Source organism: Pseudorasbora parva, chromosome 20 (genome assembly GCF_024679245.1).
Source record: "Pseudorasbora parva isolate DD20220531a chromosome 20, ASM2467924v1, whole genome shotgun sequence".
NCBI lineage: Eukaryota > Metazoa > Chordata > Actinopteri > Cypriniformes > Gobionidae > Pseudorasbora > Pseudorasbora parva.
This window is the reverse complement of record NC_090191.1, coordinates 28,877,510-28,891,453: the sequence shown is the minus strand read 5'-3', so window position 1 is coordinate 28,891,453 and position 13,944 is coordinate 28,877,510. Positions and strand designations below refer to the sequence as shown.

Genomic DNA, 13,944 nt, shown 5'->3' with positions numbered 1-13,944 from the left:
AGGCCAGCCCATTTTCCACTGCAACAGAGCTCCACGAGACCTGGTCACTTGAAGTCCCTGTGTCAACCAACAGTTTGTCGGATTCTGTCTCGAAATGGCCTCCATGGTCGAATCAGTGCCCGGAAGCCAGCACTAAACAAAAGACAATTGAAAAACCGTGTGGCATTTGCCAAGGCCCACAGCCTGCTAAAAGGATGGACGTTGGAAAAATGGCAGAAGGTGGATTTTTCAGATGATTCTTCTGTTGAATTACACCACAGTCGCCGCAAATATTGCAGGAGACCTACTGGTGCCCGAATGGATCCGAGATTCACCCAGAAAACAGTGAAGTTTGGTGGCGGAAAATTCATGGTCTGGGGTTACATCCAGTATTGGGGTGTGCGAGAGATCTGCAGGGTGGAAGGCAACATCAATAGTCTAAAATACCAAGAAATCTTAGCTACCTCTTATATTCCCAACCATAAAAGCGGCCAAATTCTGCCGCATGACGGTGCTCCATCGCATACTTCCATCTCCACATCAAAGTTCCTCAAGGCGAAGAAGATCAAGATGCTCCAGGATTGGCCAGCCCAGTCACCAGACATGAACATCATTGAGCATATGTTGGATAGGATGAAAGAGGATGCATGGAAGACGAAACCAAAGAATATTGATGAACTCTGGGAGGCATGCAAGACTGCTTCCTTAGCTATTCCTGATGACTTCATCAATAAATTGTATGAATCCTTGCCAAACCGCATGGATGCAGTCCTTCAAGCTCATGGAAGTCATACAAGATATTAAATTTGAATCTCACAGCACCACAACTTAATTTGCTGACATATTTTTGTATTTGCAGTAAATTTGTTCAATTTCTGTATAGGCGACAAAACTTTTGTCTTGCCAAAATTTGACCTTTCTGTCTTGATTAAATGATAAATATTTTTTCTCTGAAAATTATTTATTTCAGTGCATTAAACATCATTTGGGAGGGTTTTAGCTTTTCATATGAGCCATTTCTAACACCAAATAATTAATTAAAAGTCAGGTTAATATCAGGTATTTCTAGAAAATAGATAAGCGACAAGACTTTTGTCAGGGACTGTAGATGATGATAACTTCAAACTCTTTGCAATTTTTCTCTGAGAAACTACTTTCTGATATTACTCCACTATTTTTCGCCGCAGCATTGGGGGAATTGGTGATCCTCTGCCCATCATGACTTCTGAGAGACACTGCCACTCTGAGAGGTTCTTTTTACACCGATTCATGTTGACAATTGACCAAATAAGTTGCAAATAGGTCCTCCAGCTGTTCCTTATATGAACATTTAACTTTTCCGGCCTCTTATTGCTACCTGTTCCAACTTTTTTGGAATGTGTAGCTCTCATGAAATCCAAAATGAGCCAATATTTGGCATGACATTTCAAAATGTCTCACTTTCAACTTTCTCATATAAGTTTATGAGATTTGTAAATTAATGCATTCCTTTTTTATTCACAATGTAATGTAATGGAATCATGTTTGTATTATTACTAAATAAAATATTAAGCAACATAAGAAATACTATTTCACTGTAAAATAAATAAGACTGTAATAATAATAATAATAATAATAATAATAATAATAATAGTTATAATTAATACATATATGCATTTATTTTATTATTATTATTATTATTAATTATTATTATTAATTATTATTATTATAATTATAATTATTTTAATTTAATAATTTAATTATTATTATTATTATTATTATTATTATTATTATTATTATTATTATTATTATTATTAAGACATATTACTACTCAAAAGTGAAACATGCAGCAAATGCTATTTATATAATATTTGATAATCACACTTTGATAATCACACTAAGTTTAATATTATCATGGAACCCATACTTACAATTATTTTCCCAAACGTGCATGTAACTCATCTCACACTGTTTATGTTTGGTCTCGAACTGTTTGTTGAAATGTTTGTGGATTTGACATAGCATGTGATAAACTTTCATTAAAGTTTCATTAAAGTCATATCTAGTGAACTTTTGGGATTTTTTTATTTGACACTCTAATATCATGTAGGTGAGGTTTACAGTCAAACATTAAAAAATTAGGCCTTATTAGAATTGCACACAACCCTCAACATCCCCAAAACAAACTGTCAGGTTAGTGTGCGTCAGCTCCGACGACAACATTCATGAAGCGAAGCATTTACTTGCGGAAGTTGTTTGGAATCCTCTGAGAGTGGCATTGTATATTAAACGCTGAGTGTCTTTGACCTTGTAATGGTGTTTGTAGCCCCCGTGTCAGGCCTGAGGGTCCTCTGCCCCAGTGTGTGGGCTCTTCAGAGGCCTACAGGAAATGACATGACCCCCTGGCGTCAGGGAGCCCGCACTACGGCACACACATGCACAACCGCCTGTACTAATGTCATTAACCTTGTGTGTTCATGGCGGACAGCCTTCTGACGGAGATGGGCAAGCACACGCTCGTGAATGTAGGGAGTCTGTAAACCAGAGTCCCAGATGGCCCGCGCCGAAAAGAGGCCTGCATACACTCCTCAGCCCCTTCACAAACACACGTACACATACACACGCACACTTAATAGCACTGCCTCTGTGTGAACCCTCCGCCGGGGGGAGGCAAGGCGATCGGGGGCCAAACAGAAGTGTGTCTCTGTGCCTCTGTCTGCAGGGGAACAGAGGATTCCTCTCAAAAAGGCCTGACGTCTAAGAAAGCCAGGCTTAGCACTAACAAGGTTAAACCCTGCTGAAAAAGAGTGACTTTTTCAATCAACCAGATTTGTGTTTCTGCCTGCGCCGTAATTAGCTTTGCTCTGGGACGGGGGGATGAGGAAGAGAGGAGCGGAGGAGAGGAGGGAAAGAGATGACAGTGGGAAGCATTGTGGAGTCTCTAGGATTGGGAGGACCAAATCTGATTAGCCGCTCGTGTCAGAAGCCAGGCTCAGATGCAGCTTAGCATTCTGAGCAACTTTCTACTTTCTGTCCCGGCAGACAATGAGGCTACTTTTTCAATCTCCTCCATTTCTTTTCACCCCTTCACCTTCCCTTTTAAACTTTTTGCCCTGTCCAAAACTTGTTTTCCCCAATCCCGCAGGAAACAGAGCGAGCAACCATAAATGTTCATAAAAAATATAGGCCCAAGTCGTAGTTCATTTTGTACCTTTGATAGTACAGTAATAATAATTTACATGACTAAATTTAGTGAGTCCAATCAAGTCTCAACTCTTATCTCAGAGGAAAATAACTGGATTTATTATTCAAATATCAAATGGTCATGCTGATCACTTGATGTCAATTGCATTTTAGTAATTATTGAAAGCTACTTTTCAAAGGTTTGTGGTCAATACGATTTTAAAGATTATTTAGCAAGGAGGCATAAAATGGATCAAAAGTGACAGTAAATACATTTATAGTGTTGCAAAAGATTTATATATTTACAAAAAATGCTGTTCTTTTTAACTTGCTATTCATCAAAGAATCTTGCGTTTTTTATGGTTCCCACAAACATTTATAGTAAGGAATGTTTCTTGAGTAGCAAATCAACATATTTCTGAAGGATCATGTGACACTGAAGACTGGAGTAATTATGCTAATAATTCAGCTTTGCCATCATAGGAATACATATTAAAATAGAAAACAGTAGTTGTCCTGTACTTTTAACAAATTATTACAGACTTTGCGAGCATAAGAGACACATTTTGTTAAAGTCTTATCAATCCCAAACGTTTAGTTTATATTAGGTCAGAATTTGAGCACTAGTCCCTGCACACTACACATAATATTATTCTATTTTATACTAAAATAAAAAAATTAAAAATCCCTTTTCTTAATGAGGCCATCAATTTAGACATGCACCAATTCAAATTCCTGTCAATAAATCTGTAAAATAACAGAAAAAGTACTGGCAGCTTATTACCCGGATAATTTTACGGACATTTCTTTTAGCCCTAAACACAACGCATTGAAATTCAAAATTCAAAATACAGGTAAAACACCTGTATAAGTGAAATATGGAAAATCCCATTAAATGAATGCAGATAAGCCAATACTCAATGTCATACTTTGCCTGATATTATAACATTTTATAATATTTTGTCTAAATAAATCAGAAACTAATCAAATGTTTATTTGCTACAAAGCATTATTTTTGCTTAGTAAGCTTAAATAGTAACTCCAAACAATGTTTCACTGATCCAGAGTCAGAATTCAGCCACTTATTGAGTGCTAACACAGACACGCCTTTGTCTCCCTATCGGATGCCTGTATAGTTTGAATGCCGCTTGCCTTCCTGTGACCACCCTCTTTTTTTATGCACACAAAAATGGAAGTAGAGCTGCTCTCGCTGTTAAGAAAGGGCGGCATACCAAACAGAATGCGCCTCAAACCAAACCAAACCATAAAACACAGTGTAAACAGAAGTGTTTGTCTGCGGAGCGAGGCGGGCCCAAGAGTGTGTTTGCCCACCTGTGCATGTGTCATCATTTGGGCGTACAGTATTCAGGGCCCTGACGGCACTCGTGATGTCGTCTCAGTGGCGACGATGTCCATGGAGACCGTGAGGTATGAAGCCAATGGCTGGGTTAATCGTCTCTTGTTCTCAATAGATGTTTGGAATGGGATGGCCCCGTAAAGTTCAGAGGGTTTAAATACGGTGATGAGCCCAGTGTTTTATTGCATACCGAGGTGATCCAGAGGGCAGAAAATGTGTGTGTGCCAGTGTGGGTGTGCGTTTTTGTGTTCAGCAAAGCATAAGTGTTTATTCATACTTGTGAGCCTTGGCTGATTGTGCGTGCTGGTACGATTTAAAGATGTAAATTAGTCAGTAAGGGGCTGGAGGATCTTTGTCCCTTTTTTGTCTTGTTTGTTTAACCAGAGGCCAAGACAGGAAGCCAGCCCACACAACTCGCTGTCCCCATGGTAACCTCTCTGTTGCCTGTGGCACATTCACAGTCTCTGGCCTCTTGAAGACGGAGACAGTGAGGTGGATGGGCACAGGACACCAGTGCATATGTGTTTCCAAGCGATAGTGTTTGTTTATAAGAGTCAGATTTGAATTTGTCTTGTCTTATTAGATAATGTCAATGTACGGCATGCTAAATCAATTGGAATTGTGCTGTGATGAAGTGTAATTACTTGTGTCAGTCTCGTGTCTGCATAAATGAAGCGTAACGGCTGTTCTTACACAAATACTCACCGTATGATGATGTCCTCTGTTCCACAGGATGGCTTGCCTCACAAAGCAGAAGTAATATGATGGTGCCTGGAGGACAGAACACAGGTGTAGATATTTGATATTGACAGTAATAATCATGTTTGCTAAGACAAACATGTCTATTATTATTGCTTATACACTGTAAAAAGTAATACGTTGACTTTACTTAGAAAAGCTGTGGAAACTGATTACCTTAGAATTTTCAAGCAAATTAGGTTTTGTAAGCAGAGCTCAACATCATTCTATATGTGAGGTGAGGATGTGTACTCCCAGAATGCATTGCAGCATGAATAAATTAATCACAGGGCAACTCCGTTTTATTATTTTTGGCTTTATTTTAGCATTTTATTTGCTGTCTTTTGTCAGTATAACCCCAATAATGACTGGAAATGAACTTGTAATGGTCTTATTAAGTGTAAAATTTTTTGTCACAACCATTGTTGTGTTTTGCATGCAGAAAGTCTGTGTGTGACTCAAGCAGGGTCGATTGTTGGATATTGTCACAATTATAGAGGCTATATCAACACAATTAAAAGTGTGTCATAAGTGTTAGTAATAAAATGTTAAAAGATCATTAATTGGCATTACATTTTTATACATAGTATAAAATGTGTATATGTGTACATGTGTATATGTGTATATATATATATATTCATTACTTCCCTTCCTTTGAAGTCAGATAACTGTGATTTCGTGTTGCATTGCTGCATTAATAGGAAGCTATTTATAGTAATATCACTTAAGTTCCAAGTGCCCAACCAAAAGGAACACTGATCACCATAATGGTGAGAAATTTTAGGAAATCAACATAAATTTATGAAGTCAGCTTATGTGACGCTTTCCCAAATTATTTAGTTGTATTTTCAATTACATTTAAGATGTCTGGAAAATGAGTGAATGCAACTAAGAAGAACGATGACTGCAGAAGTGGAGGAAATGAGTGAAAAGTCTATTAAGAATTGCCCCGCCTCAACCTTTTGCCCGCCCACCTGTTTTTTTGTTTTTTTTTGTTTTTTCCTTTGGCGAAATGGTACTCAAACCAGTCAAGTAATGTTTACTTGGGTTTTCTAAGTAACAAAGGCATAGCATGCAAATAGTTCAGATTACTAAATTGTTTTAAGTAAGTTCAACAAATTATTGGACATTAAGTAAAGTTTACTAAAAAATCTTAGTAAGAACAGCTGTTGGATTTTACAGTGTACTTTGTGTTACGGTGTTGGTCTGAATGTCTCGGCATAACTCATCCTGCATCATTTGTGCTAAAAATCATAAATCAAGCCTGTGGCTTTTACTTTCAGGTGTCAGGTATTTTCAAATATTTTGATGGCAAGGACCCCCAAATATGATGTATGTAAGACTCTTTTCTTAAAAAATTAAGTAAGCATGAAGACAACCACACACACACACGTCTGGTTCACTATCTTTGTGGGGACTCTCCATAGACATAATGGTTTTTATACTGTACAAACTGTATTTTCTATACCCTTACACTAACTTGACCCCTAAACCTACCCATCACATTTTCAAAAAAAACGTATTCTGGATGATTTATACGCTTGTTTTCTCATGAGGTCTTCAATGTAGGTCCCAAAGGTGACATGAGTCCCCAAGAGTCGGTGTGCATTCAGGTTAAAGTCCTCACCGGGACAAACATGAAAAGACACACACTCACACCCGTAGTGTTTCCATGTTTTATGGGGACTTTCCATAGGCGTAATGGATTTCATACTGTACAAAGCGTATTTTCTATCCCCCTGCACTGCCCCTGCCCCTAAACTTACCCATTACAGGAAACATTCAGCATTTTTACTTTCTCAAAAAAACTCCTTCTGTGTGATTTATAAGATGTTTTCCTCATGGGGACCTAAAAATGTCCCCACAAGGACAAGGATTTCGGATATTGCCATCTTTGTGGGGACATTTTGTCCCCATAACGTAGGGATTACCAGGCCGCACACACACACACACACACACACACACACACACACACACACACACACACACACACACACACACACACATGTTGGTCTATGTGGTTTACAGGGACTCTCCATAGGCGTAATAGGTTTTATACTGTACAAACCGTATTTTCTATCCCCTTACACTGCCCCTGCCCCTAAACCTACCCATCACAGGAAACATTCTGCATTTTTACTTTCTCAAAAAAACATCATTTAGTGTGTTTTTAAGGCCGTTTGAATTATGAGGACATTTGATATGTCCTCATAAACCACATTTATAGTGTAATACCAGTGTAATACCCATGTAGTTATACAAATTTGTGTCCTCATAAACCACATAAACAGGCTCACACACACACACACACACACACACACACACACACACACACACACACACACACACACACACACACACACACACACACACACACACACACACACACACACACACACACAAAGATTTGAAAAGTTTGGGGTCTGTAAGATTTTTTTATGTTTCTTATATTCATCAAGGTTGCATTTATTTAATTGAAAATGCAGTAAAACTGTAATCTTATTACCATTTAAAATAACTGTTTTCTATTTTAATATATTGTAAAATGTATTATACAAATTAAACAAATGTATTTATGTTGTTAAAAAATTATAATTATAGTTAAACATAATAAATGAATATCCTAATTTGACAGCTTAACTTTCTCAGACCCAAAAAATACATACTGTAAATATTTTTCCCTCAAATTTTACACAGACCTTCTAACACCCCTTTGCAGTCCCATGTGGCGGTTTGAAAACCTATTTTGATCAGACTTTTGATTTCCACCTGTCTGACAATCAAATTAAATAAAAATGCATTAGCTTTTTTGGGCCAGCAAGCAATAACCACCAACTCTAATCACCTTGTTTAGCAACACCCTGACAACCAACACCCTAGCATTGTGACAATTTGGCAAGCATTTAAAAAACAGATGAAGATGTTGGGATATTTGTTGAAATGATCTTCAATGTGTCTTACTTAATCTTCTCAGAGTTTGTGCAGAAACACTGGCTAAATAGGAACATGCGCGCACACACACACACACACACACACACACACACACACACACACACACACACACACACACACACACACACAGTGATTCATAGACCTCCTTCTCAGAATGTCAATTGAACCTCTGTCTCTGCCTGAGAGCTGTGATGCATCTCAATGGTGAATACCCACCACTGCACCAGCCTTTCTGAGGAGTTCATCAAGCTCTCATCAGCTATCTTAGCCTTTAGCTGCGATACAACTAGCCTGTGGGGGTCTCAACTCCATCGCTCAGCTCTCTTTTTCTTTTCACTCCCTCTTGGACACTCTCATCTATCTGACCTGTGGCCCAGGGCTCCAGCAGAGACTCATCCATCACCATCCCTCTGTCTATCCCTGTCCCTGTTCACTGAGGTCACGTATCTCGCTCCTCTAAGGTCATCAGTCTCACTGTGGCAGATGCCAGAGCTTCTGAGTCAGCTCCAGCCTGGCAGCCTGATGGTTTTCCCTCTCTTTCACAGTGGTCGCACACTGAGGCAAGGAATTGTGCAATCTGAAGCCATCAGCCCACCTGTGGGTGGGACCAAAGGAAGAATATTGAACGCCTGCTTGAACCTGTCCATTGAGGAGCATTAGGAAAATCACTATTGACAGGTTGCGGCATTGTTCTCTAAAAGTATCAGGATGGGACCATTTTAAAAGTTTTGTTTTAGGTTCTTTATTATATGAAACAGCCACATTCAAAGCCATGGTAAAATGCTGATGAATTTGCATTCTAATAAAGCTTTAGGACACTATTAGTAGAGAGGCAAATATTTATCCAACAACAATTTGATTAATTCATGCATCTTCCTCTTTTGATAGTGATGCAGCGTGAAAAATAAAATTACTTTATGATTACTAATTATTCTCAAAAATAGGTTGTTACAATGTAACAAAATGAAATAAAAGTATAATAATAAAAATTATAATTACTGATCCAATAAAAAGTAATAATATGACTGTAAACTAACACAAACAAATATTAAGTAGACTGTTAAATAGATTTAGAACAATAGATTTGAATGTCATGACAGAAAATATACTAAACCAATAATTAAAATATAAATAAAGTTTAATAAAGAATAAAGAAAAAAATAAAGATCTTTATTTTATGCAGAGAATTATATCATAGAATTGAATTAGTTAATTAATGTGATCATGTAATGAGGAATGAAGAAATAATAAAGTCAAGGCGAAAACACATGTATATTTTTCAGTGATCACATAAAATATAATAATTCAACACGTTCTCACTTCCAACTTGTCACATATTGACGCCTGGTCAGGACACCTCGCCGCCACGTTTTAACGCACAGGGTATCCCTTTAGCATCATTTTCTGGCACGTGGGCTACTTCATTGCTTTCAGTTGTTATGCATCAGATCAAGATAATTCTTTGCATTTGTAAAAGTAGGCATTTTATAAATGTGTGTGGCTACTTTTATATTTTGGAGCAACTAACCCCACTCCAAGGATAAAGGGGGGATAAAATGCATTCCAGGGACTTTTCTGCATTTTTGGCGGGGTTCCCCTGCTAAAATTTGCATTCACGGTGTTAAATATCACATTATTATGGTTGCTACAACCAGTAGACATGAAAAACAGCCAGTGGCAACAGTCTTAAAGTAGCCCAATTCCGTGGGAAAATCACGAGACACACCAATGCAATTTAACTATCAAAAATGATGTAATGTTGCAATTGGCCACAAGGCATACAAGAACTAATGCAATTTCATTATTGAAGCTGATGTAACTCTTCTTCAGGCAGCATTTTTTTTTATTGTGTGCATAAAATGTGCAGCGCATGGAGACTGTAATCGCTTTTGGGTCTTTTCTTCACACAGATCAATCGGTACAACCTCAGAACACTTAGAATATTTGAACTTTTTGAATAAATTGTGCCTGTAGTCGTAACTGCCTGTTATATATGCTTTATATCATATAATACACACATGGGTAGGTTTAGGGGCGGGGTTGGATTACATGTTCAAACATCTAAATAGTGTAAACTATTTTTTTTTTATGTAAATAAAATTATGGTGGTGATTAAGTTGAAAATCACACTCCATTCATGTCATAATGGCAAAATTATAATACAATATATAATTTCATTATGACATTCCCATGCCCAACGCATCTCTGTGTATGATGCCAAAGAAGGCAAAGGAGTACCCTGCACGTTGAAAAATAACTCTGAAGGGGTACCCTGTGTGATAAAAAGTGACGCCGAGAGGTCCTGACCAAGTGCCAATATATTGAGAGTGAGAATGTGTTAAATGAATAGCAATTGGTGAAAAACTTTGAACTTTGTTCAAATGGATATGCATTATTATAAACAACGAAGAAATATGTGATTTTTTTCCCCTATTGTGTTGTTCCAAGAGTACACATGAAGACTTCAGATGCAAAAGCCTCTAATTCCATCTAATGTTTTTCTTTAAAATTAGCATTTTTGTCAGGTACCTATGTATAGGTTTCTACCTAAGAACCAGTACTTCTGAATGGACTGAGGCTGGGATTTAGTGGGTTTGAAGTGAAAGTATTTGTATATGTGCAGAGAGCATTTACTTAGTATCATTAGAGTTGGAAATGACGGTTTTACCTGCCTCTGAACATCACTGCAAACAGTATTTAATGTCCCCAAATAAAAATCCCTGCAATGTTTGCCCTTTTTATTATGCTCTTCTCTTTATTTGACTGCTGGATGATGCACAATGACCAAATCCTGCAGCCTCTTAGAGCACAATAACCTGCCTTCTTCCTAATTACTCATTGAAACTGAATTTGACATATTTGGATCCATATGGGTGATCCACAGTTAGAAGAGCACAGAGATTAGGGAGACACAGATGACAGTAGAAACCAGTAGGAAATAGTGCTTGTGCTGTTGTGAATGAAAACAGTAATATTCAGTCTTCGCAGATTGGCAAAGGGACGGACAACACCAGCAGATCTAATGAGACTCATTAAAAGTCACAACACCACAGACTGCATTTAAACATCAGGAGGGCAGCTTGGGTGAACAGTGGCCTTGATTAGATGTCATATTCATTTCGTAATCCAACACCCTGCCTTAGAGGTCACAGGGTGACGGTCTTATTTCAATCAGAGCTCTCGAGCAAAAATAAGCAGGTCTGTACCGAGGCTAGTCAGCCCACACCATTCTGATCTCCTCTCTGAACTTCTCATCATTGAGCTCTGTAATGAAATTGGACAGGCGTGATTGGTGTTTTCTGTATCCCATCGTCCAATTCACCAGATGAGATTAGGCCAATTCCAGGCAGATGGGCTTTCCATTGCCTCAGTGTCTCAGGGGCGCAGCAGAGCCCCTGTCCTTTGGGAGGCTGTTTACCATTGCATCACACAGACTGAGGCCAGACAGGAAATGCTCCTCCACTAGTCCAGGGACACAGGAAATGTGAAGCTTGTCAAAAACAAGTAGGTGGAAGAAGGAAGATCAAATTACTTGATGCACTAATAAGCAAAGTGGTCCTTTCTTCTCCTTCCTAGGCTTGTGGGCCATCTGTCCATTTCTTAAGGAAACTTCTTGCATATTTTCCAATTATTACAAACTGTCTTACATAAGATTTAATCAATGTTTATGGATGACCATTGAAGCGATGAGTCAGAGACCAGATGATCACTCTGTTTTGGTCATATTTCATGGGCCGATAAACACACATGCACACTTTTATCCTATTAACAAATCTCAATTGTCCTTCTCAGCACTGAAAAAAGTGTGTTAGATTTACATTATTTAATTGTGTACATTGGTCCCACATGAATGAATTGTGTTAAACAAACATAACATTTGTTCATGTAACTTCAACATCATGGAATTAATACATTTTTAGTAACTATATTAAGTCGTTTCAAATTGAATTTTATATGACTTCCTGTCATGATTCAGACATTCAATTTCATATACTTTATTGTTACACAACTGAATTATAATACTGCACTAGCTAGCTGACAAAATTTTAGGTAGCAATAGCACACATTAGCATATTAAATGCTAAGCATTAATAGCTCCTTCAACAAAGTCATTATGACAATAGTTGTATTAGGTATGACTCAACTCAACTTGTCTTAGTTAAGGGAATAATATAGTTTAATATGAAAAAGTAGTGGAGTATCCCTTTAAGGAGTACTGCTACCCTGACTAGAGAAAACAGAGAAAATGTGCTTTTTATTTTTACCTAATATAAAATGTCAACACCCATAATATACTTGGCATGTTGCTGTCCAAAGGCACTCCAAGTCTGTTTTGGATACATTTAACCAGAGTCAAATACTGCCATGCTTTTGTAGGAAATACTGCTTAGCAAACTTTTAGTCATAGTGGTGTTGAATTGTTCCTAAGTGCAAGAAGTCAAAGAATAAACATTTAGCGGGAGTGAGGAAACGTTTTAGGGAACGAAAGCCCTGGAGCTGTCAAAAGTCAAAATACACGATTCCTCAGATATGCTGACAAATAAACAGGAATTTCTCTGTCCAGATAACATGGATAAAGAGTAAACATTGTTGATTTCCATCTATCAACATTGTAACAAAGCAGGCTGAAAATCTATTTTATCAATTTACACCATTTAAGGGTACTTTAATAGTGCCTTTTTAAAAGGTACTTCCCTGGTGGCAAGCTGTTGTACCTCTAAAGGTAGCATTTTTACACTTTAAAAAAATTCTGAGAGTGCAGGGCTGTAACCACAATCTTACAGTTAACCAATGTGTGGTAAACATGTGCTTACATTAATTTACTTTCAGAAATGTTTTTACCTTTAGGGGTATAACATCTCATCACTTAAACAGTAAACCTAAAAGGGACACTTTTATACCTTATTTACTCCTACACTGTAAAAAAAGAAAGAAAAAAAAAGTCACAGCCTGAAAATTTTAAGTACAATCGACTTGGATGTTTAAGTTCTTTCAACTTAGATTATGTTAAACTGACTTTAAAAACATTGTTACATATTGTATAACTTATAAAAAAGTTGAACATTTCTTAACTTATTTTGATGAGTTAAAACAATGTAAAAACATATGTTGTCATAACTTATTGAACATATACTTTTTTTTACAGTGTATAAGGTTCATAGTTATACCTGGCTTAAGGGTACACTGATATGAACCTTTTAGGGGTAAAATGTCTCTTTGAGGGTGCTGCACAGTGATAAGTTGTACCCCTGAATAGCTTTTTTTATTTTTTTATTGTTGTTGTCTGAGATATGAACTGTGAGTTGAGATGAAGGACCACCGAGAAAAAGGTTGAACTTTTAAGAATCGTTATTGGGAACATTTGTATTTTACCCAGCCCTATTTTTGCATAGATATTTCTATTGATTCTTCAACGATCCTTGGGACGGTTCACCCAAAAATAATATCTGCCATCTTTTAGTCACAGAAGTTTAAGACTTTTGGTAATTTTCTAAATCAGATGAAGACATTTTTAATTACACCTGAGAGAATTGTTTCTCACGTTCATTATGTAAATCGACTGTGTCTCTTCAGAAGACTTTAAACCGCTCGATTCATGTATTTAAGACAACATCACCCTAAACAATGAAATGGCAACAACATATTCCCGATTGATGACTAATAGTCATCCACCATAGAAAGGCGAACTATTCAGTCACAATTGAGTTGATATAAGCAGATCACTGTCTAAGCTTATAGAGCAATCTCTGACAAAC

The 13,944-nt window shown here is 37.3% G+C and overlaps 2 protein-coding genes across 8 annotated transcripts in view; one reads left to right on the top strand and one right to left on the bottom strand.

The window, feature by feature from the left end:
* recql (RecQ helicase-like) overlaps positions 1-13,944 on the top strand; it is an 88,165-nt gene that overhangs the window by 41,687 nt on the left and 32,534 nt on the right. The gene's annotated exons all lie outside the window — the stretch shown is intronic.
* Positions 1-13,944, bottom strand: part of LOC137049652 (serine-rich adhesin for platelets) — a 57,236-nt gene that overhangs the window by 42,050 nt on the left and 1,242 nt on the right. For 3 of the 4 annotated variants that reach the window (XM_067428244.1, XM_067428245.1, XM_067428242.1), the window contains exon 2: positions 5,204-5,269. The exons of the other annotated variant lie outside the window; for it this stretch is intronic. In XM_067428244.1, coding sequence (XP_067284345.1) covers positions 5,204-5,269 — 66 coding nt within the window. The remainder of the gene's footprint in view (positions 1-5,203; positions 5,270-13,944) is intronic. 4 annotated transcript variants of the gene reach the window in all.